Source organism: Scyliorhinus torazame, chromosome 8 (genome assembly GCF_047496885.1).
Source record: "Scyliorhinus torazame isolate Kashiwa2021f chromosome 8, sScyTor2.1, whole genome shotgun sequence".
In the NCBI taxonomy this organism is placed as follows: domain Eukaryota; kingdom Metazoa; phylum Chordata; class Chondrichthyes; order Carcharhiniformes; family Scyliorhinidae; genus Scyliorhinus; species Scyliorhinus torazame.
In genome coordinates, this window is record NC_092714.1 from 123,077,482 (window position 1) to 123,102,208 (window position 24,727).

The following is a 24,727-nucleotide window of genomic DNA, read 5'->3' on the forward strand; positions in this document are numbered from 1 at the left end:
GCGGGCTCCGGGGTCCTGGGGGGGGCGCGGGGCGATCTGACCCCGGGGGGTGCCCCCACGGTGGCCAGGCCCGCGTTCGGGGCCCACCGATCCGCGGGAGGGCCTGTGCCGTGGGGGCACTCTTTCCCTTCCGCCTCCGCCACGGCCTCCACCATGGCGGAGGCGGAAGTGACTCTCCCCACTGCGCATGCGCGGGAAACTTTCAGCGGCCGCTGACGCTCCCGCGCATGCGCCGGGAAACTGTCAGCGGCCGCTGACGCTCCCGCGCATGTGCCGCATTTCCGCGCCAGCTGGGTGAGCCCCAATCGCGGGCTAGACACCATCGGAGACCCCCCCCCAGTGAAGGAGGCCCCCCCCCACAGGCCGCCCCCTGACCGTTCCCGCAGGTTTCCCGCCAGCAGCGACCAAGGGTGAACGGCGCCGGCGGGACTCTGTCGTATCGGAGCGGCCGCTCGGCCCACCCGGGCTGGGATTCCAGTGGCCCGCGGCTGGCGCCGCGTCAAACGCGCAGGCGCAAATGGCGCCTCGGAGAATCGCGTGCTGGCATTGGGGCACCATGGCGTGGCTGAGGCAATTATCCGGCACAGGGCCTGGAGAACCGCCCCCTATGTGTGTGGTTCAGTAATATTTTCCAGAAAATTTGCGACCAAATCCTACAATAAATATCTATCGACTCTTCCTCCCTCAAAATCTATCTCCAAGGCAATATGAATCACATACACCTTGGGCGGGATTCTCCAAAATGGAGGCAGAGTGTTCGCGCCATCGTGAACGCCGTCGAGGTTCACAACGGCGCGAAACGGCCCCTATCCCGACCAATTCAGGGCCCGATAATGGGCTAGGACCGGCGGCGCGTCATTTACGCGAGCCAGGCCCTGGTGCCACGTCAAGGCGGCGCCGCATACATGACGCGGCCGGCGCCGCATAACTGGCATCACCCGCGCATGCGTGGTTGCCGTCCTCTCCGAGTCCGCCCCGCAAGAAGATGTCAGACGGATCTTGCGGGGCTGCGGAAGAAAGGAGGTCCTCCTTCAGAGAGGACGGCCCGACGATCGGTGGGCACTGATCGCGGGCCACACCCCATTTGAGGCCGCCCTGGTGCAGGATCCCCCCTCCCCCTCCCCCGCAGGCCGCCCCCCCAGCGTTTCCGCACTGTTCCCACCGGCAGCGACCAGGTGTGGACGGCGCCGGGAGGAACCCGCCGTTTTGGGCTGGCCGCTCGGCCCATCCGGGCCTGGGAATAGCAGGGGTGCCGGAGAATCACCATTTTGGGTGTCTCGGGCGATTCTCCGGCCTGCGCCGCGCGGAACTCGACCGGGCCGTTCTCGCTGCTTGGGAGAATCGCGGGAGGGCGTCGGACCGGCGTCGCGGGAAAATTTGGCGACCCAGGCGATACTCCCAACCGGCGCAGGAGCGGAGAATCGCGCCCCCTTGTATCTAGATAGAAATGCTAATTAGCCGTCCTTTAGACTCCCAACTTCATTCTATCTTGAAATTAAATAAACAGTTTAGTAGAAAGTATAAAAGTTTACAAAACCTGGCATTCCTAACACTCCCCTGGGTCTTGGAGACTTGTCAATCCACCATCAACAGAGATTATTTTATTATTGTCTACAGGTGTGAACACTTTCTTCCCAGTAAAACAAGCTGCGTCCTCCACTTTAATTGCTGATAACCAAGCTACCTGGGCTTGCTGTCAGTAGAATTCAGAAAAGGTCACATAGCCCCATTCATTCTTCCATTTTAATCCTTAATTAAAGACAGTCACAAAACATAACAATCATGTAAAACCTCAGATTTGAAACAATAGCATCACATTTAGAGAAATACTTTTGCAAGTGGGAGTGGATTGACCCAACTGACTGCCTTTCATTTTATGGTGCATGACCTCAAATAGTACTGTGTTCAATGAATTATTCTTGGTTTATTTCAGTACTGTTTAGTAATAGAATTGATGCTGAAGTACCCAGGCCTAAATTACTGCTGCACAGGTGACATATCATACTAATATCATTCTTCTTCCTGTCTGAAATAGGCATTCCCATTGTGGTGGTAGCCATTATAGTCGGCAGTAATCCAAGAAACTACGGATTGGGAAAATATGACAAAGGCACCATTCGTAGTCTGGATACATTGTAAGTAGGCATGCTGGAGGAAGGCTGCTGCTGTCAACCAGATCACATTCTGTTGTACTGCTGTTCATTTGTGTCTTTACATTTCAGATAAATAGCAAAGCAGATATTATTTATGCCCATTCACTATGCTCTCTTTTGTGAAGGATTCCCTCTGTGCCCAAATACAGTGAAATCATGAACGCATTTTATAATAAAGATATTTACAACCTTGTAACATATGAAACATGGCAGAAAATGTCCCTTCTAGTTTGTTATTATTCATTTTATTTGTTAGTAAGGACATGGAAATCTTTCACAACAACCAACTAGTCCAATTTATAATCAGATTCATCATTGTATATATTTCGTATTATAAAAGATTTATCTTATAATTAGCGGAGAAAAATATAATTCTATTCCCCTTCTCTCCCCCAATTTATTTGTGATTGGGTGAAGGAACTTTGTGCAGGGAATATAAATTCTAATGATTTACCTCAATAACGTGTTTTAACCATTCTCAGAATAGTTCTAGTGATGACCTTTGAGTAACAGGAATATATCTGGCTTTGTGAGGGGCATGTCATGCCTCACAAGCCTCATTGAATTCTTTGAGGATGTGACGAGACACGTTGATGAAGGTCGGGTAGTGGATGTGGTGTATATGGATTTCAGTAAGGCATTTGATAAGGTTCCCATGGTAGTCACATTCAGAAAGTTCGGGGGCATGGGATACAGGGAAATTTGGCTGTCAGGATACAGAATTGGCTGGCCGAAAGAAGACAGTGAGTGGTAGTGGATGGAAAGTATTCCGCCTGGAGGTCGGTGACCAGTGGTGTCCCGCAGGGATCTGTTCTGGAACCTCTGCTCTTTGTGGTTTTTATAAATGACTTGATGAGGAAGTGGAAGGGCGGGTTTGTAAATTTGCCGATGACACGAAGGTTGGGGGAGTTGTAAATCGTGTTGAGGATTGTTACAGGTCACAGCAGGACATTGACAGGATGCAGAGCTAGGCTGAGAAGTGGCAGATGGAGTTCAACTTTGATAAATGTGAAGTGATTTATTTTGGAACGTTGAATTTGAATGCTGAATATAGGGTTAAAGGCAGGATTCTTGGAAGAGTGGAGGAACAGAGGGATCTTGGGGTCCACATACATAGATCCCTCAAATTTGCCACCCAGGTTGATAGGGTTGTTAAGAAGGCGTATGGAGTGTTGGCTTTCATTAACAGGGGGATTGAGTTTAAGAGCCACGAGGTTTTGCTGCAGCTTTATAAAACTTTAGTTAAACCACACTTGGAATATTGTGTCCAGTTCTGGTCGCCTCATTATAGGAAGGATGTGGATGCTTTGGAGAGGGTGCAGAGGAGATTTACCAGGATGCTGCCTGGACTGGAGGCTTGCCTTATGAAGAAAGGTTGAGGGAGCTAGTGCTTTTCTCACAGGAGTGAAGAAGGCAGAGAGGTGACTTGATAGAGATGTACAAGGTGATGAGAGGCATGGATAGAGTGGATAGCCAGAGACTTTTCCCCAGGGTGGGAATGGCTGTTATGAGGGGACATAATTTTAAGGTGATTGGAGGAAGGTATAGGGGAGATGTCAGGGGTAGGTTCTTTACACAGAGTGGTGGGTGTGTGGAATGCACTGCCAGCAGAGGTGGTGGAGTCAGAGTCATGAGGGACATTTAAGCGACTCTTAGACAGGCACATGGACAGCAGTAAATTGAAGGGGTGTAGGTTAGGTTGATCTTAGATTAGGATAAATGGTCAGCACAACATCGTGGGCTGAAGGGTCTGTACTGTGCTGTACTGTTCTATGTTCTATATATCAAACACTGGGCACCGAATGCCAGTCACAGCCCACGTGATCTTATACTCCTTAAAATTAATGGAAGGAAATGTGGTAAAGTTAAAACAGGCCTGCTGTCCCCTACCCCCAAATTCTTAAATGCAAGATGGGAGTAGGGAAAGGCAAACAAGTGATGGTTAACTCATTGGGCGGCCTCAGTTCCCTGAGCTAATGAGGGGAAAGTATTTAATTTTCCTTACCTTCAGTTTTACTGCTGGGTGGGAAGGAAGGTATTGTGCGATGAATATTTTAGGCACAGCTATAGCTGCCTTTTTCAATGGTGTTCAGGCTGTCACTATTTGATAGCTAACATATCCATGATATGAATGGCCATGGGCACAAGCTGAGAATAGGTTACTCTGCAGCTTTGGAGTGGATGAATGATCAGATTCAGTAGAGAAATATGTGAAGGGAATTTGGCACACACCGTGCTAGAATCCATAAGACCATAAGGCATAGGAGCAGAATTAGGCCACTCGGCCCATCGAGTCTGCTCCGCCATTCAATCATGGCTGATATATTTCTCATCCCCAGTCTCCTGCCTTCTCCCCATATCCCTTGATCCCCTTATTAATCAAGAACCTATCTATCTCGGTCTTAAAGACACTCAGTGATTTGGCCTCCACAGCCTTCTGCAGCAAAGAGTTCCACAGATTCACCACCCTCTGGCTGATGAAATTCCTCCTCATCTCTGCTTGAAATGATTGTACCTTTAGTCTGAGATGGTGTCCTCTGCTTCTAGATTTTCCTACAAGTGGAAACATCCTCTTCACGTCCACTCTATCCAGGCCTCGCAGTATCCTGTGAGTTTCAATAAGATCCCGCCTCATCCTTCTAAACTCCAATGAATACAGATCCAGAGTCCTCAACCGGTCCTCATACGACAAGCTCTTCATTCCAGGGATCATTCTTGTGAACCTCCTCTGGACCCTTTCCAAGGCCAGCACATCCTTCCTTAGATATGGGGCCCAAAACTGCTCACAGTACTCCAAATGGGGTCTGACCAGAGCCTTATACAGCCTCAGAAGTACATCCCTAGCCTTGTATTCTAGCCCTCTTGACATGAATGCTAACATTGCATTTACCTTCCTAACTGCCGATTGAACCTGCACATTAACCTTAAGAGACTCTTGAACAAGGACTCCCAAGTCCATTGTACTTCTGATTTCCTAAGCATTTCCCAGTTTAGAAAATAGTCTATGCCTCCATTTCTCCTTCCAAAGTGCAAAAGCTCACACTTTTCCACATTGTATTCCATCTGCCACTTCTTTGCCCACTCTCCAAGACTGTCCAAGTCCTTCTGCAGCCCGCCTAGTTTCTCAATACTACCTGTCCCTCTCCAAATTTTTGTATCATCTGCAAACTTATCAACAGTGCCTTCAGTTCCTTCCTCCAGATCATTAATGTATATTGTAAAATGTTGTGGTCCTAGCACCGACCACTGAGGCACACCACTAGTCACTGGCTGCCATCCTGAAACAGACCCCTTTATCCACACTCTCTGCCTTCTGCCAATCAGCCAATCCTCTATCCATGCCAGGATCCTACCCTTAACAACATGGGCTCTTAGCTTATTCAACAATCTCCTCTGCGGCACCTTGTCAAAGGCCTTCTGGAAATCTAAATAAATCACTTCCACTGGTTTTCCTTTGTCTAACTTCTCTGTTATCTCCTCAACGTACTCTAACAGATTTGTCAGACATGACCTCCCCTTGACAAAGCCGTGCTGACTCAATCCTATTTTACCATGCACTTCCAAGTACTCTCTAATTTCATCTTTAACAATGGACTCTAAAATCTTACCAATGACCAAAGTCAGGCTAACCAGCCTATAAATTTCCATCTTCTGCCTCCCTCCCTTCTTTCCAGTCCTGTGGGAGCTTTCCTGCATCCAGTGATTCCTGAAAGATCACCACCAACGCCTGCGCAATCTTCTCAGCTATCTCTTTTAGAACCCTGGGGTGTAGTCCATCCGGTCCAGGTGATTTATCTACCTTCAGACCTTTCAGTTTCCCCAGAACCTACTCCTCAGTGATGGTCACTGCACTCACCTCTGCCCCCTGTAATGATCAATTGCATTGAGGGACAGCAAAGTGAGCTGGAAGAAAAAAAGCACTGGGTGGGATTTTCCATCTCCCCGATTTCTGATGCCACCGCCATCAATGGGGTTCCCCGTTCTATGCATCCCCCACCACCAAGAAACCCGCAGGGGGGTTCACCGTCTATGGGACGGGAAGGTCCTGAGGCAATAATTGATTGGTCTTATTTCTGGACCCACCCTTGTGTTAATGTCCTTTAGAGGAGGAAATATGCCACCCTTACCCTGTCTGGGTAAGACTCCAGATCCAAAGCAATGTGGTTGACCCTTAACTGCCCTCTGAAATTGCTGAGCAAGCCACTCAGTTCAAGGGAAATTAGGGATGGGTAATAAATGCTGACCTTTCCAGCGGCACCATGAAAGCATGTCCCATGAAAGCATTAAAAACTTGCTCTTATTTGACTTTTGAAGGCTGTCATAACTGCTTATTTAATTCAATGTTAACTTCCGTTTGATAACATTCCTGTGAAGTACTTTGGCATGCTTTATTATCTTAAGGATGCTGTATAAATTGCTGTTGTTTCTTTGGAAGTAAAAAAATACCTAACAGATTTTAAGACCATTTTTAAATCTATTTTGTACTTTTCTCTGCATTTTAGCTGCTGGATCAACAATGATACGGCATTTTTTATTTCTGCAGTCGGCTATTTCTGTATAATGTTCCTCGTGAACCTCAGCATGTTCATTGTGGTGCTGATTCAACTGTGCCGAATTAAAAGCAAGAAGCACCATTGGAATACACAGAGGCATGTGTTACAAGACATGAAAAGTGTGGCCGGCCTCACCTTCTTACTAGGAATCACCTGGGGGTTTGCCTTCTTTGCCTGGGGCCCAGCTAACCTTCCGTTTATGTACCTCTTCACCATCTTCAATACTTTACAAGGTACCCACTTTAACTTTTGCTGCCTCAGTTGAACAAATACTTGTAAAATTAAACCACTTTGCTTGACAATGTCCTGCCAGCCAGACCCTGAGGAAATGGTTCCTCAGTGAAGCATTTGGCTTTCTTGCTGGGTGAGAAGGGAGGAGTCATGTGATGAACATTCTTGGCACAACAGCTTTCGCTGCTTTTCACACTGGCCTTCAAACTGTCACTATTTTGATCGGCTCCATGCCACGTGTAGCCACAGGCACATGCTGTAAACAGTTTGGCACCTCATTAGACTATGAAAATAAGATTTATGTGTTATTAAGAGGGTGCGGTAATACCAGCTATTGCGGTACCTGAGAGGTGGATGACCATTGGCTAGACCCAGGAGTCTACCATTGGCTGATGTACATAGCTCCGCCCTGAGAGGCAGAGTATAAGAACCGATGCCATCCCAGCAGCCTTCACTTTCTGTATCGAAGCTGCTGGGGAACAGTTCTAGCAGATTAAAGCCTATTAGTTATGCCTCACCTTGTCTCGAGAGTAATTGATTGCGCATCAGAGGGTCCCAGTGAATTGTCAACTACCAATGGGAATTTGGACATACTCTTCCCATTGGGACTTAGCCAACTTTACGTGGCCTACCAGTGGCTCTTGCAGGAGTTGCTGCAGATCACTTAGAAAAGGGGTCAGAAAAGGGGAATTGATTATTATGGGAGTAGGCGGAACATCAATGCTAGAATTATAGACTACTCCAGTCAGCTAGCCCTTCGACGTGGACAAGCAGTTTGCTAATGAATGCAAATGTGGCCTGCACATGAAAAATTAGTCAGGCCTCTTGCCAGTGACATCAGGCAACTAGTGCGCCTGCTCTGCTCATTGCCTGTCAATGCCGGCCAACATCTTAAGTAAACCCACAGACCCACCTTTGGTTCACCATTTCATTTGCCTGAATGGTGAAGACTGAAGCTTCCTAGAGTTTAGACCTCAGATCTCATTATAACGGAGCTGGTGTGAAATCAGAGCCTGCAAGTGAAAGATTGTGCGTTATCAGCCATTATAGTGGCCCTCAGGCATGTGGCTCCATCAGGTTGGCCTAGGATTGTGGCCAGCAAATGGGGGTATAGTGTCTCTTTATTTACTTCATCAAAGTTCCTCATTATATTGAACAAGTCCATTCAATCTCTCCTGCCGAGTAACTTCCTCTATGGCAGAAGCACTCATGAAGAACCGTCTCATCTGCTTTTATTCCAACACACTGTACCTTGAACATCATTTACCATGATGCAGTTCACATGCTTATTTCTAGCAAAACCACATGGGCTTTCCTTTAATATTTAACAACCATATCACCCAGGCATGGGTTGTCAGGCAGACTTCAGAATGGACTCGCATGAGCCATTCATTTTTATCTTAAAGACATAGCCCCATATTATAGACGTCATAATTGTAACAATGCTCTGAAGTTGCCTGGATGAGTGAAGTTCAAGAAGCCCATCCAGGGCAAAGCAGCCCACATGATTGGCACCTCATCCGCCACCTTCGACATTTATACCCTGCACCACCGATGCACATTGGCAGCAGTGTGCATCATCTACAAGATGTACTGCAGCAACGTGCCAAGACTTCCTCGACGGTACCTTGCAAGCCCTGAACCCACGGGAATGATAACACTTCCAAGCTTACCCTCCAAATCACATACAATGACATGGGAATATAGATATCTTGTTCATTCATCGTTGCTATGTCAAGATTCCAGAAGTCCCTCTCTAACTGTGAGAATAGCTTCACTTCATGAACTACAGTGGTTTCAGAAGGCAGCTCATCAGCACCTTCTCAAGGCCATGAGCAATAAAAATGGCAATGAATGCTGGCTTTTGCCAGTGGCAATGTCATTGTGTGAATGAATGAATAAAGAAATAAAGAAAAAAGAAAATTAATCAGATTTCATCTTTGTGCAGGAACCTTTATCTTCATTTTTCACTGTGCGGCCAAAGAAACTGTTCAGAAACAGTGGAGGAGATATCTGTGCTGTGGCAAGCTGAGGTTGTCTGAAACTTCAGGTGAGACAATTCGGGCCATATTCTCAGGTACCTGTTACATTGTGCTGTGTTCCTCAACCAACATCTAGCCAGCAGGAGAACCCTCAGGAGTGGTGCATCATGTTACATCACAGTGTGATAGAACATGGTCTGTTCCTTTAATTTTCCAAGTATGGGAATTTTATTTCATCGGCTTCACAGATGAAGTCCGGCCACCTTACTGAGTATCAATGTAGGTAATGATTATATAATTCACCAATTAAATAAAACATGGAACTCCTGGATTGATGTACCTGTACTCAAACCTTACATACATCGGGCGGGATTCTCCGAGCCCCACGCCGGAGAATCGCCGCAACCGCGCCACGCCTCCCCGACGCCGGCACGCGATTCTCTGAGGAGCGGAGAATCGGCGCCATTTGTGCCGGTGCGTTTGGCGCGGCGCCGGTCGCGGGCCGCTGTCCACGGCCGGGCCGACGATTCTCCGGCCTTGATGGGCCGAGCGGCCGCGCGGAAATGGCAGAGTCCCGCCGGCGCCGTCCACACCTGCTTGAGCCGGCGGGAACTCTGCCCGCAGGGTTGGGGGCGGCCTGTGTGGGGGGGAGGGGGGCTCCTTAACCGGGTGGGGCCTCCGATGGTGTCTGGCCCACCGATCGGCAGGCCGGCCTCTCCAGCCCCGGTCCTATTTTGTTACGTGGCCGGCCCCTGAACCCCCTCGCCATGTTGCGTCGGGGCCGGCGTGTTGAGGAAGTCCCCCGCGCATGCGCGGGTTGGTGCGGCGCCTAGTTGGTGCCGGGAAGGGAGGCTGGAGCGGCATGAACCGCTCCAGTGCCGTGCTGGCCCCCAGTGGGGCCAGAATCGGTAGTGCCTGTGCCCGTTTCACGCTGTCGTGAAACGCGTTGGCATTCGCGACGGCGCAGATACTCTGCCTCCATTACGGAGAATCCCGCTCATCTTTTTTTGCAAGGTGCTCGCTTTTATGGAATGTTTTAGCACTGTGAAGAACAAAAACCATTAGTTTGAAATTTGCAGGTGCTAGCCACTTAGATGAAAGCAACATTCATGAACATAAACCACTGCAGTGAACTACATGTAAACAAGAAGGCCTACTTCAGTATTGCTGAATGTCAAAGCTTTTCATTTTGCACTTATCAGGATACTTCATAAAAAGCCCATGTAAGGGGAAAAACAACAATTTATACTGTACGGGAACATGTACAACATTGCATCTGATTCAGCTAAACAGAATAAGTGACAGCCATTCGTTGACTCATTTGCCTGGGCAATGCCTTGACCAATCAGGGTCAAGCAGTCTGGTTTAAATTTCAAACAATGCTTGGCAGTTAACTGTCAATCACCATTAACTCGTGCATTCTCCAAGGCAAAGCCTCTACTAATCAGAGTCCACTTGCCAACCAATCAGCAGTCTCTTCTCGTACAGTGTAAATTTTTGTTTTCCCCTTATACTGACAATCATGCAAAGTGCCTGATGGCAAGATGAGAAGCTTTGGCATGTCTCTTTTTTTCAACGATATTTAAGTTCTGGACTACCAACCAATTATACGATCTCTTTCATGATATCCACTCTTCTCACTGTGATGCACACTCAGTTGTATATTAAAGAGAATAGTTGGGATTTTTCAGTTTAAAAACTCTGGGCGGGATTCTCCCAGCCCTGGGCCGGGCCGGAGAATCCCCGCGACCGGGCCACACCGCCCCGACGCCGGCACGTGATTCTCTGCAGAGCGGAGAATCGGCCCCATTGGCGCCAGCGTGGTTGGTGCGGCGCCGGTCATGGGCCGCTCTACGCAGCCCCCCCACGATTCTCCGGCCCGGATGAACCGAGCAACCGTAAGAAAAAAACCGAGCCCTGGCTGCACCGGTTTAACCTGCTCTGAGCCGGCGGGACCTCGGCGTTGAAGGGTGGGGTGGCGGCCTGTGGGGGGGGGAGGGGGGTCCGACCCTGTGGGGGGGCCCTCCGATGTGGCCTGGCCTGCGATTGGGGCCCACCGAACGGCGGGCCGGCCTCTCTGGCTGGGGACCTTCTTTCCTACGCACCGGCCCCTGTAGCCCTGCACCATGTTGCATAGGGGCCGGCGCGTTGAAGGAGGCCACTGCGCATGTGCGCATTGGTGCCGGTGCCACTGCACATGTCCGCATTGGCGCCGGCGCCACTGCGCATGCGCGGACCCCACAGCGCACAGTTCCCGCCGGGATCGACAGCTGGAGCGGCGCTAACCGCTCCAGCGCTGTGCTGGCCCCCTGTACGGACCAGAATTACTCCTGGCAGCGGCCCGTTCACGCCGTCGTATAACGCCAAGGTGGTCTTCTTATAACTTCACTATGCTAAATTATGCAAAGTGCTTTCTGTGGTTAGAAAAGAGGAAATTGAAAATTAAAGCACATAGTGGCCAGCAGCTGTCTATCAGAACACTGATGTTTATAAACATTGCAGTTAGGATCAATGGCAGGTAATTCAGATGTATTAAAGCATGAAGGGGAAGATAAATAAATAAACCTCCTGCCTGCTGTGTTTAAACCATTAACCTATCAATCAAAATAAAGTTAAGCAATGTGCAATTGAATGAATGATAAGCATTTCGAAGGAGCTTAGGGATTACAACATTTTTCAAGTGTTGTGGACTTTCTAGGAAGGCTCGAACACTTCATAAAACAGCAGTTTTAAATGCATAGGGCTGAGGAAGCAGATGAGAGGAATCTTCAATGAACTGCCTGGTCTGCTCATCAGCTGCCAGGCAGAGCAGTTCAGAGTGAGAAGGCCATTTCAGAGTTTAAACAGATCAGACAAGAATAATGATTTTGAAAAACGCTGCCTTAAATCTCTATGTGGTTGCCCAGGGCTGGGAGGGGCAGTCCAGACATGGGACTGCCATCCCGGGGCAGGGTCCCGGGATCAACCATTTACTCACATCGCAAGCCTAACCAGCCCCCAGGACCCTAGGGGAACCCTCTCTTTGAAGCCTGGCAGTGGCAAAGTGGCACATGAGCAGTGGGCTAACCTCCTCAGTCCCCTCCCCCTCGGGGTCCAATGCACCAGGACAGGGCTTGTCAATACTTGCTCCAAAGCCTGCCTAGTGGAATTCCCGCTTTGGGGTGTTGGTGCATAACAGAGGGGCGGAGTTTCTGGCCACAAAACTATTTTTGGTCTGACGGGAAGCAGAGAATTCCATTAAAAAAGGAAAAATTCCGCCCAAGGAGTGAGAAGCATTTCTAAATGATTTTTACGGCACAATACAGGATATAATAGAACATAATATATTTATGTTTATCCTACAGAATGGAGCAGAACAGCAACAAATAACACAAAGAAGCTCCAGCCTCTGGCCCAAGGCATCTCTTTGCCCTCAACTTCAAATAATTCCTTACAGTCCAACTCCTCTCTCTATCCAATCCGGGGCTACAGCTGTCACCCCATTGTGAATGGTGAGTATAGCTGACAAGATATATATACTCGACTGAACTTTATAGAAAACTAGCTCCAGTTTGCTTTAATCTGATCACCATGTTTTGATTTGGAATGCATCACGTGAAACTGTGATGGATATAGATTCAATGATAACTTTCAAAAAGGAATTAGATGTGTACATCAGCAGGAAAAGAATGCAGGGCTATGAGGAAAGAGCAGGGGAACATAACTCAATGATAGCTCCTTTGAGCTGACGTGGACAAGATAGACTGAACAGTGCTCCTTCAGTGCTGTCATTCTTTGATTAATGCAATGTTTTCTGCTATTTAACTCCACTAATTGCAGAAAGAGTGTTAGAAGACTAAGAGAGAAGCTAAAATAATTCTATTCTCCTTGCCTGCACTAGCCCCGCAAAAAAGGACCAGTAAAATGGATAATTTAATAATCTTTATTGTCACAAGTAGGCTTACATTAACACTGCAATGAAGTTACTGTGAAAAGCCCCTAGTCGCCACATTCCGGTGCGGGGGAGGCAGGATTGCTTCATCAGGACCAGAATATCCGACCGGTGGGAGCGACTGGAAAATCACACTCAATGGAAGATGTAAAAGGTGCACTCACCATCTGGAATTTACGATCTATCCCCCTCTACATTACCTTAACACGGACAGTAAAGTGTTTAAAGTTAACACCCATAAAACGCTAATTAATCAAAAGTACATTCATGTTGGACAAAAATAATGCACAAAGGAATTCAAGGTCCAATATTAATTAACATTTTTCTTATTGCATCTGCATTAGCTTCAGAATTATTGAGACTAAGGCACTTTTTATAGTCACTTAATGGGACCAAGTTATGTTCTTTCACACTTGCTATATTATCTTGCCTTCAGCTGTTACCTGTTTCTTTGAATGTACTGATATTAGTTATCACCATTATAACTATAATTTTATCAAAACTCTTTAAAACTCTGCCTAGAAAGGGAGTGCAGTGAAATGGAGGAAGATTAAGAGGTTAGGGTACTGCAGTAGTCAACAGCTTTGATATGCATTTGAAACACATTTCTTTTATTGCAGCACCCTTTTCAGCAAGTTGTCATTCGTGTTAGCAAACTAAGACTAATTCAAAAGTGTTACAAGCCAAATCTAGATGAAACTGGAGGTGGGTTCAGGGGGAGAGTTTTAATCTTCCTCATCAGAGGCACAGTGGTTAGCACAGATGTCTCACAGCGCCAGGGACCCAAGTTCAATTCTGGCCTTGAGTGACTGTGTGAGGTTTGCATGTTCTCCCCGTGTCTACGTGGGTAAAACGTGGGTTTTCTCCGGGTGCTCCAGTTTCTTCCCACAGTCCAAGGATGTGCAGGTTAGGTGGGTTGACCATTCTAAATTGTCCCTTAGTGTCCAAAGATGTGCAGGTTAGTTGGGGTTACAGGGATAGAGTGGGTGCGTGGGCCTGGGTAGAGTGCTCTTTCAGAGGGTCGGTGCAGACTCGATGGGCCGAATGGTCTCCTCCTGCACTCTAGAGGTGCAATATTCTATATCACCCTCTCACCACAACAGGCAGGAAAATATTGGGGAGGGAAGGTTGCTGCAAATGGGGTTGTTGGGAAGGAGGCATTAAATCTACAAAATCTGACTCCTACACAACAAACCTTCATCAGCTTTAACTGCAGTGAATTTGGGATGTCTACAAGTAATGTGAGGTGGCTCAGTGATCAAAATATGCTAGCTCGGTTCCATTAAATTTGTGACATTAATGCTGGTCCCTTCAATGCCCCTTCAAAGACCTGGCAGCTAAAATAAGGTGAGTGTAATCGAATACAGTAGGACAAAGCTTTTCGAGAAGCACCTGTGAAGCAGGAAGAACAGTGGATGTGTTCTCCAATTCTGCAACAAATATTCTGTCAAGATTGGACAATCTTGTCCCCTAAACCCGGGGACATCACCCAGATCCCCACCCGTCCCCAATTGATAATCCGACTCTTCCCCCATACACTATTCCACAATTTTTCCTGGTTACCAGTGTCCGCAGTACAAAGAATAAGAACAAAGAAAAATACAGCGCAGGAACAGGCCATTCAGACCTCCAAGACCATACTGCCTGTCTAATCTAAAACCTTCTACACTCCCAGGCCCGTATCCCTCTCCTCCCACCCTATTCATGTATTCCATGCACCATTCCCTTCTGGGTAAAAAGACTTCCCTCGCACACCTTCTCTAAACATTTCCCCTCACACCTTTGGCGCCATTCTCCGACCCACCATAGGGTCGGAGAATCGCCGGGGGCTGGCGTGAATCCCGCCCCCGCCGTGTCCCGAATTCTCCGCCACCAGTGATTCGGCAGGGGCGGGAATCGCGCCGTGCCGGTCGGCGGGGGCGGGAATCGCGCCGCGCCGGTCGGCGGGCCCATCCCCGGTGATTCTCCAGCCAGCGTTGGGCCGAAGTCCCACAGCTGTCAACCCTCTCCCGCCGGCGTGGATTAAACCTCCTTTTGAACGGCGAGACAAGGCGGCGCGGGCGGGCTCCGAGGTCCTGGGGGGGCGCGGGGCGATCTGGCCCCGGGGGGTGCCCCCACGATCGGGGCCCACCGATCCGCGGGCGGGCCTGTGCCGTGGGGGCACTCTTTTTCTTCCGCCTTCGCCATGGTCTTCACTATGGCAGATGCAGAAGACACCCCCTCCCCTGCGCATGCGCGGGGATGACGTCAGCAGCCGCTGACGCTCCCGCGCATGCGTCGCCCGGCGAAGACCTTTCGGCACCGGGTGGCATGATGCTAAAGGCCTTTCCCGCCAGCCGGCGGAGCGGAAACCACTCCAGCGCGGGCCTAGCCCCTCAAGGTGAGGGCTTGGCCCCTAAAGGTGCGGAGACTTCCACACCTTTGGGGCGTCCGACGCCGGAGTGGTTCCCGCCACTCCATTACGCCAGAACCCCCCGCCCTGCCGGGTAGGGGAGAATCCCACCCCTTAAAACTATGTTGCCTAGTAATTAACTATTCCACCCTAGGAAAAAGCTTCTGACCCATCCACTCTGCCCTTCAACCTCCGTCATTCCCGTGAAAACAAACCGATTAATCCAAATCTCCTCATGCCAGGCAACATTCTCTTCTGTACCCTCTCCAAAGTCTCCACATCCTTCTGGTAGTTTCTGGCGACCAGAAGTGAACACTATATTCCAACTGTGACCTAACCAAGGTACTATAAGTTGCAGCATGACTTGCCAATTTTTATGCTGAATGCCCCAACTGATGAAGGCAAGCTTGCCATCTGCCTTCTTGACTACCTTATCCACCTGCGTTGCTACTTTCAGTGACCTGTGGACCTGTACACCCAGATCCCTCTGCCTGTCAGTATTCTTAAGGGTACTGCCATTTATTGTATATTTCCCACCTGTATTAGACCTTCCAAAATGCATTAACTCCCATTTGTCCGGATGATACTCTATCTGCATTTCTCCGCCCAAGACTCCCACCAATCTATATCCTGCTGTAGCCTCTGACAATCCTCATCACTATCTACAATTCCACCAACCTTTGTGTTATCTGCAAGCTTACTAATCAAAGCAGTCACATTTTCCTCCAAATCATTTAAATATACTACAAACAGCAAAGGTCTTAGCACTGATCCCTGTGGAAGCCCACTAGTCACAGCTCCCCATTGAGAAAAGCGTGCTGCCCTCTGTCTCCTATAACTGAGCCAATTCTGTATCCATCTTGCCAGCTCACAGTGACAGTAGTGCCCAGTTGTGGCCTTCTACCCCTGGATTTTCCATCCAGCTGCCTCTAGACTGTGGAAAACTGAACAAAAATATAATAATGAGGCCTTGTTGTTCAAATTTTATTTTTTATTATTTTTTTATAAATCTAGAGTACCCAATTATATTTTTTTCCAATTATGGGACAATTTAGCATGGCCAATCCACCTAACCTGCACATTTTTGGGTTGTGGGTGTGCAACCCACGCAGACACGGGGTGAATGTGCAAACTCCACATGGACAGTGACCCAGAGCCGGGATTCAAACCCGAGTCCTCAGCGCCGTAGTCCCAGTGCTAACCACTGCGCCACGTATCGCCCTATTGTTGTTAAATTTGACAGAATATCCCCATGTTGGGTATCTCAGGGCTTCTTCTATCCCCCCTCCCCCAATCAAACATACCCCTACTCCCTCCCCATGTGCCCCTATCTGGGTCTGTGTACTCAATCAATTCCCATTCAAACTGCCTTATTTACTAACTCTTACAGTGTCATAAACTAATCCTAAATCAGGTGTAACGAACTGACACCATCTCAAATGGCACTTCCAGACTAATGCTAACACAAGTCGTTTCCGAACTAACTTAACACGAAACTCAAGCTGTATTACAATGCAACAGTAACAACGCAGAATAAAAGTCTATTCATTAATTCTAATTATTCATTAATTCACTGTACCTCAGTACACGTGACAATAAACAAATCCAATCCAATAATGGGTTCACCCTCTTAAATTGATAAGGTGCATGAATGACATTAGTTCACAGCAAGACTGCAAGGTTGAGTATCTTTGGATAGGATAATGTGTTTTTTAATTCAGGGTCGTCATTCTCCGACCCCCGCCGGGTTGGAGAATCGCCGAGGGCTGCCGTGAATCCCGCCCCTGCCGGTTGCCGAAGTCTCCGGCACCGGATATTTGGCGGGGGCGGGAATCGGGCCGCGCCGGTTGGCGGCCCCCCCCGCTCGATTCTCCGGCCCGGATGGGCCGAAGTCCCGCCGATAAATTGCCTGTCCCGCCGGCGTGGATTAAACCACCTTTTGAACAGTGGGACAAGGCGGCGTGGGCGGGCTCTGGGGTCCTGGGGGGGGCGCGGGGCGATCTGGCCCCGGGGGGTGCCCCCACTGTGGCCTGGCCCACAATCGGGGCCCACCGATCCGCGGGCGGGCCTGTGCCGTGGGGGCACTCTTTCCCTTCCGCCTCCGCCACGGTCTCCACCATAGCGGAGGCGGAAGAGACTCCCTCCACTGCGCATGCGTGGGAAACTGTCAGCGGCCGCTAACGCTCCCGCGCATGCGCCGCCCGGGGATGTCATTTCCGCGCCAGCTGGTGGGGTAACAAAGGCCGTTTCCGCCAGCTGGCGGGGCGGAAATTCCTCTGACGTCGGCCTAGCCCCTCAATGTTGGGGTTCGGCCCCCAAAAATGCGGAGCATTCCGCACCTTTGGGGCGGCGCGATGCCCGTCTGATTGGCGCCTATTTGGGCGCCAGTCGGCGGACATCGCGCCGTTTCGGGAGACATTCGCCCCTGATTCTGTGTAATGGAGAATTGTCAGTGATTTTTTTTTCCTTTTTAATTCAGGGAGTTTTGATGATAAGACTGACAAATACAAGCCCTGTGGTATTCACCCTTCTAAACAAGAAAAAATGGCTTTTGAAGTGAGTGCTGGACTGTATTAGAAATTCTTCCGTTTTAAAGGACAACCAGTCAATGAGTTGGTATTCAACCACTCTGTCTGAATATGAAAACATGGCAATAATTCACCTTCAGAAGTTCTTCAGAATTGTTTTTGAACTCCATTGATAATACAACTGTGTTTACATAACATAACAGAAGGAAAGATTTGATTTGGTTAAGTTCTGGCTATGAAGTGTTTCTACATGATGACTCTGTGGGTGTGAACTTTATATGGATGTCAAGGTACTATTTTTAAAGCATTGCCAAATGCAACTTGTATCAATTATAATGAAAATTTAGGCAAAAAAAGGCAAAGATTTCACTATTTTAATTTTATTGATGAAGGGCAACGATTTCTGTTTTACCATAGTGATTATTTTAGTGAACAATTACTCCTTATGAAGTCACTGTTCCTCATCTTTGCTACTGCTGAAATTGGACACAATTGCAGATGAGTTGCACAAGGCCATAAATATATGTGAAGTTACTCACGTTGTCATGTGATATTAAATTGATGGTATTGCCGGATACTTAATTTTATCAATTTGAGTTGAATGCCTGAAGAATCCTGACTGGCATCCTTGTTTACTGACAACACATCAAAGCCTACGTAATTGTATCTAATAATACTGCTCATATCCAGTTATTCATAGCAGCATTGGTGTCTCTGTTAACTCCACAATCATCCATGTACACAGCGGGTACAGGATATTGGCTTCTTTCAACACAACCTTGAGCAAAAGTCCATCAATGGAGATAAAACTTGAGAAGCAAATCATGATGTAGTATTTGTTAGTCGAAAAGTTGCACAGAAGTTTCTATGCTCTGGATTATTTGAAAAGTCTGGGATTGCATATCTAGGCTTCCAAATCTAAAATATTGAAGTAGGAGTGACAGTGTCACTCTGTCCATTTTGAAACTTTTACTTTAGCAGTTAGAAATTTTTTCACATAATTATAGAAGCATACAGCACAAAACAAGGCCATAATGCCTGTACCATAAAGTATAATCCTTTCAATATCATTCTACATTATCTCATCTCAGAATTATATGGGCACAATGCATAACATGCATTGTTGTTTAGTGCATTTAGTTTTCTATGAGTATACAGGGCTATCTTGGTTTATTATCCACATACATGAAGAAACACATGACGTATTTACAAGCTTGGAGACTGAACTAAATAGAGCAAGGTTTAATATATCCTGCATGGTAAGACGGCACTTAACAAATTTTCTACTTGCTACTTGTAAGAGTTTAAGTACTTAAACACAAGGAAAAGGTCTTTAGTCCTTTGTAGCTGTAGAACCTGAATGGGAGAGGCATCAGTAATGCACGGTAGGACAGGATTGGACAAAAGGTTTGTTACAGTACACACAAAATCACCCTTGAAGGGCCACCCTTCCTGACGAGCACTCAGGTCAGGGTTTTTACACAGAGTAGTTTCCCCTTGTTGGGGAAACCCCGGCTCCAATTTGGGGAGTTCATACTTAGCGGTGTAAGGGGGTAAGCGAATGGAGCACAGTCTTTGGCCCTCAAGGGGGGTCATAACCCTAGCTACATGTGCAGTGTATGCTAGGCTTTGACTCGCAGGAACAGCCAACACTCTATGTAGTATAGATTGATCCACATCCTTCCTCATTCACTGCTTTTAAGTGTGTAACAATCCACATAGTTACCCACTGAGCCATCAGCAAAAGCTTTAATTTTACACTTTTATTATTTACTTTCTGATTACATTACAATATCACTCCTGATTCCATTGTTATAGAATGACACACAAGATACCATTCCAGCTATAAAAAACACCAATAATACCATGCTGCAAAAATAAAACCCCACAGTGCTTTCTTTCCTTCTCCTCCGGGCTTCACATTATTTTCATTCCCATAAGCTAACTACTGCTGATTTTAGAAACGGTATGCTGTCAGCACAGCTTAAAGGCTGATACAGCTAATTAGCCTATTTTTCTAGTTGTCAGTATTATGCCGTTTCAACTTATGTTATATGCCGCGTCGTGTTCTCATTTCCCTGAATAAAGAGAGGCTAAAGGGACAGAAAGGTCAACAGTCAGGATTAAACTTACCCTGCTCTTTCTTGCCACTGAGGGTGATTCTGCCTGTTGAAAAGAAAGAACCTGCATTTATATAGTGCCTTTCGTGACCTCTGTATGGCTCAAATACTTTTACAGCCAATGAAGTACTTCTCAAAATGTAGTCACTGCCATAATGCGGCAAGCATGGCAGCCAATTTATTTTTCCGCAAACAGCAATGAGATATTGACCGAACTATGGTTCCTCCGCAATCAATGACAGATTTATTTGTTCAATTAAGCTGAGGCTTTTTTTTAAAACTGCGTGTTTGGAAGTACAGAAAGGCTGCATTGTATTGATTTTTATTTAGCGAACTAGAAGAGGTACTTTTTGATTTTGCTCTCCCATTCTCAAAGTGGTCTGTTTAGAAACACTGGTAAAAGTTGATCGAGAGGGATAAAGCAATACAATGGAGACTCACAAATGTACACACTGGGCAAGGTTCTCCGGACCCCTAGCTGCATTTTTCTCGGCGGCGTGCCGTTTGCTGCCAGTGAGATTTCCCATTGAAGCCACCCCATGTCTCTGGGAAACCCATGGGCAGGGATGCACTGTGACGCATGATCAATTTGGCTGGAGACGAAGTTGAATTCAAACTGAGGCTTTATTAGTATCTGAAGTGTGGCCTCCTACAGCAGCTGACGAAATGGCTGCGAGCTGAAGGCCACGCATATTTATAACCCGGCTCCTGGGCGGAGCTAGCATGCAGGGGCCCAGGTGAACCTGTAGTGCAGGTTCTACCGTACAACCCTTAATATAGGAACACAGTGGTTTACCACACACTGCCGGCGGGAAAAGTGAATCACAATGGTCGGAGCATTCCAGCCAGTATCACAGTAAAGATCCAGGCAAGGATTTACAAATTTCCACAAATACAGCTGTGGATTACTGGGAAAGTTACCGTGCATTTTAAGTCTTAATGCTTGTTTGATTTTCATATAGTTTTTTTTAAATATCTGGAGTCAAATATAAGAATAATATTTTTCCACTATTCTATTATAAATTAACTGTCCCTATTGCAGGCAGTAGGTACTTTTTAATATGTTTCTGTTACATGCTTAGACACTTTGCGTGTTGTGAACGCTGTTTATATAGTTCAGAAATAATGAAGAATAAATTTGGAGAAGGACCAAGCAGACTGAAATGTTTTTACATTGATTCAGTTCAAAGGGAAGATTTTCACTGCTTTCATCTGTTCCAGTCTGAATGCAGTGCATTTATTGGGTTTTGTATTTTTCATTTGCACCTTGTAGAGCATTTAAGAATTTCAACAACAATGTTATACAACATCTTTTTACTTCTGTTTATTAAAACAGCAAAATGTTTTCGAGCTACTAATTAACCATGCCAAACAAAATGTCATGACCACTGCCATTTTGGATGAACTCATGGTCCTACACACATCCATAGATTGGTATGAATTTGCATCCGCAGTCAAATGCAGGAAGCTCCCCATTACCCCTGACCCGGAAGTATTTACATGGAATGCAGGCAGGCCAGTTGAATTGACTAATCAACTCACATCATGTTTTCAGGTTTCTCCAGTCCAAAAATTAGTAGCAAACACAGAAGCTACACAATTATTTGATGATTTCACTGTTAAATTGAATTAGTATTATTTTACTTGGTCGAGAGTGCCCTACAATAGGGTGAGGAAATGCTAAACCTACAAGATAACAAATAGTAACTTCAGTGAGGGGGAAAAAAACAGTATTTCATCTCAAAAAGAGCCATTTTGCCCTTGGGTGACAGAGTAAAAGGCACAATGTTATACATTTCTCCTGATTTTTATTTCTGTTAAGTCACTGGATATAATAATTGGCAGGGATACACATAAGGGGAGTGTAGCTAAATGGTTGTCTGATATTACGACGTCAAAATTACTTTCAAAGGTATATGAAGTAAAACTTTCTTCAAAGAAATACTAATTAGCTTGATCATAATCACATATTTGAAATTATAGTAACTATTTTGATCTTCGATGATTTGTGCATACTTATCTGAACAAATGATAACATTACTTATGGTTAAGTGTTGTAATTGTATTTCACAATTATTTTGTATAGTGTAGTAAATGATGGCAGTGAGTGAGTTCAAATGGTTAGATTAATCTAGCAATTTCGATGACATTGCAAGGTAATGCCATTTCAATGCCTCAGGGTTAGAATTGCTTGAAATCGCATAGGTAACCATGATATATTGTACACGTTGTATCATTATCGGTCCATTGGAACTGGAAGGATAAACAAAATGGAAAAATATCAGAACATTGTGCTTTTAAAAAAATAAATGCATTATCGATCTGTTTAAGAATTTTTGTAGTGCAAAAGACAATCTTTGCAAAGCCACTGAGTAAGATGTATTGCATTAGCTGAAGTTGTGTGACTTATATTCGATACTGCTTCATTTTGTGTCATTGTTTTAATGAATTGCTACCTGTGCACATACCACGGCCTGTTGGTCACCCTGATTGTCCCATTATTGACACTATTAATCTCACTGGTTGCCATTTGTTCAGCAACAAAGATCTTGTGATTCTGCCGCTCACTTCATAGTCCCTTGTGGAACAATGTTTTGCCTCCTAAGATTATCTCAATGAACTTATGGCGGTGAATTTCTTGCTCCTTCTCCCCTCCCATCGTTGGAAATTCAGGAGACATTCCTTGGTGGACAGAAATATGGATGGACCTTCACAAGACAGAGACATCTGTTGAACATATATGCACAATGCACATGGGCCATTACATTTAGTTGGGAAGAAATATCAACCACCATATGCAGCTATATAAAAACTAACGAAGATAACCATTCAGATTCTAATTCCGAAACAAACAACTGGAGAATTATTGTAGGCACTTTATAAAGCACAAGAATGTTCCATGGCCACAGAGGAGTCCAAAATGAGAGGTGTAAAGAAACTTATTTTATTACAAAGTAAACAATATACATGGTGCATTCCGGGTCCCAATGGGACTACTCATGCTGTACTCCCATTCTGCCGGCTTTTATGCTAGAGTCCATTTATTCTGCGGATGGGCCACTGACCCTGAGCAGGGAGGCTCGTATTCTACGAGGCTCACAGAGAAACTAATTGGTCCGTCCCCGCAGGTCTCATGCGGGTTATAACAGTTCCCAGACTTAATTCTCCCATTAACTTGTAAACTTTAAAGACTTCAATCCAGGCCCACCATCCACCCTTCTTGCAAAACAGTAAAGTCTTAGAATGTCTTTTTTGCTCACAATACAGCATCTGAGTTTAGGATACACCTTTGGTGCTTCTTTGTGTACTCCTTCCAATAAAAATAGAGACAGTCTCACCAACATATGATGGGCGGGATTCTCCCATCAGGTGGCTAAGTGCCGACGCCGGAGTAAAAACGGGAGTGTTTTACTCCGGCGTCGGCGCCCGTTCCGGGACCCCATTCTGCAGCCCACAGGGGGCTAGGATGGCGCTGAGCGGCCTCTGCCGCCCCAGCTGCCGATCCTGGTCTGCACCCAGCGCCGCGGGGTCCACGCATGCGCAGTTGGGCCAGCGCCAACTAGCGCATGCACAATGGCCTTCTTCCCCGCGCCAGCCCCGATGCCGAATGGCGCAGGGCTACAGAGGCCGACGCAGATGAAAGGAGGCTGGGGGACAGAGAGGCCGCCCCACTGATCGGTGGGCCCAGATCGTGGGACAGACCACTATGGAGGCCCCCCCCGGGGTCGGACCCGCATCCACCCCTCACAGGCCGCCCCCGGACCCTTCAACACCGAGGTCCCGCCAGCTCAGAGGATGTTAGAAATGCGTGCCGGAGAGTGGGCGCATACCCCGACCGGCGCCGCGCTGACCACGCCGCCGCCAATTATCCGCACTGCGGAGAATTGCGTCCCGGCATCGGGTTGACGTGGCGCTTTTCGCGCGGTGTCGCGTCGATTCTCCAACGCGGCGGGGTTATCAGAGAATTCCACCCCAATATGTCTGCTGTTGGCTTAGACTGGAGTTTCAGGTACATATCGGGGGTGGGATTCTCCCCTACCCAGCGGGGCGCGGGGGGTTCCGGCAGGACGGAGTGGCGTGAACCACTTTGGCGCCCCAAAAGGTGCGGAATCCTCCGCACCTTCAGGGGCTAGGCTCGCCCCGGAGTGGTTTGCGCCCCGCCGGCCGGCGGGAAAGGGGCTTGGCGCCACGCCAACCGGCGCCGAAGGGCCTCCGCCGGCCAGCGTGTGCTGGCGTCATCCTCGTACATGCGCAATGGGCTTCATTTTTTCACCGGGAATGGCGGACCGATACAGCTTCTGGTGTGGAAGGATAGCGTGCCCCCATGGCACAGCACCACCCACGGACTGGTGGGCCCCAATCGCGGGCCAGGCTACCATGGGGGCATCTCCCGGGGCCAGATCCCCCCGTGCTCCCCCAAGAACCCCGGAGTGCTCCTGCGCCGCCATGTCTCGCCGGTAAGGGACCTACACCATTTTATGCCGGCGGGACTGGAAAAAGACGGGCGGGACTTTGGCCCATCGCGGGCCAGAGAATTCGGGCAGCCCCGGCGCCCATTGAGTCGCGCTGGACCCCGCCATTCGCCGAGGCAGGCGGCGCGACTCACTTTGGACAGTGGGGGCGGGATTCACGCCGACCCCCGGCGATTCTCCGACCCGGCGGAGGGTCGGAGAATCCCGCCCCAGTTCTGAATGTGGGGCGGAATTCTCCGCAATTGGCGCGATGTATTTGGAGAAGGCGAAATTTGCTCTGTTTGGTCCGGGGTTGTGTCGTGGGTGTGGCTGTTATACGAAACACCATCTGCTAGTGTGTGAACTAACACCTTGGGCGCGATTCT

The 24,727-nt window shown here is 47.6% G+C and overlaps 1 protein-coding gene across 1 annotated transcript in view; it reads left to right on the plus strand.

The window, feature by feature from the left end:
* The window catches only part of LOC140428089 (adhesion G-protein coupled receptor G2-like), a 138,301-nt gene extending 116,078 nt beyond the window's left edge, over positions 1–22,223 (plus strand). Inside the window, exons 30-34 of the mRNA XM_072514136.1 lie at positions 2,036–2,135; positions 6,656–6,939; positions 8,886–8,987; positions 12,264–12,410; positions 17,722–22,223. Of these exons, the coding sequence (XP_072370237.1) occupies positions 2,036–2,135; positions 6,656–6,939; positions 8,886–8,987; positions 12,264–12,410; positions 17,722–17,819 (731 nt within the window). The 3' untranslated portion in view covers positions 17,820–22,223. The remainder of the gene's footprint in view (positions 1–2,035; positions 2,136–6,655; positions 6,940–8,885; positions 8,988–12,263; positions 12,411–17,721) is intronic.
* Positions 22,224–24,727: the final 2,504 nt, after the last annotated feature.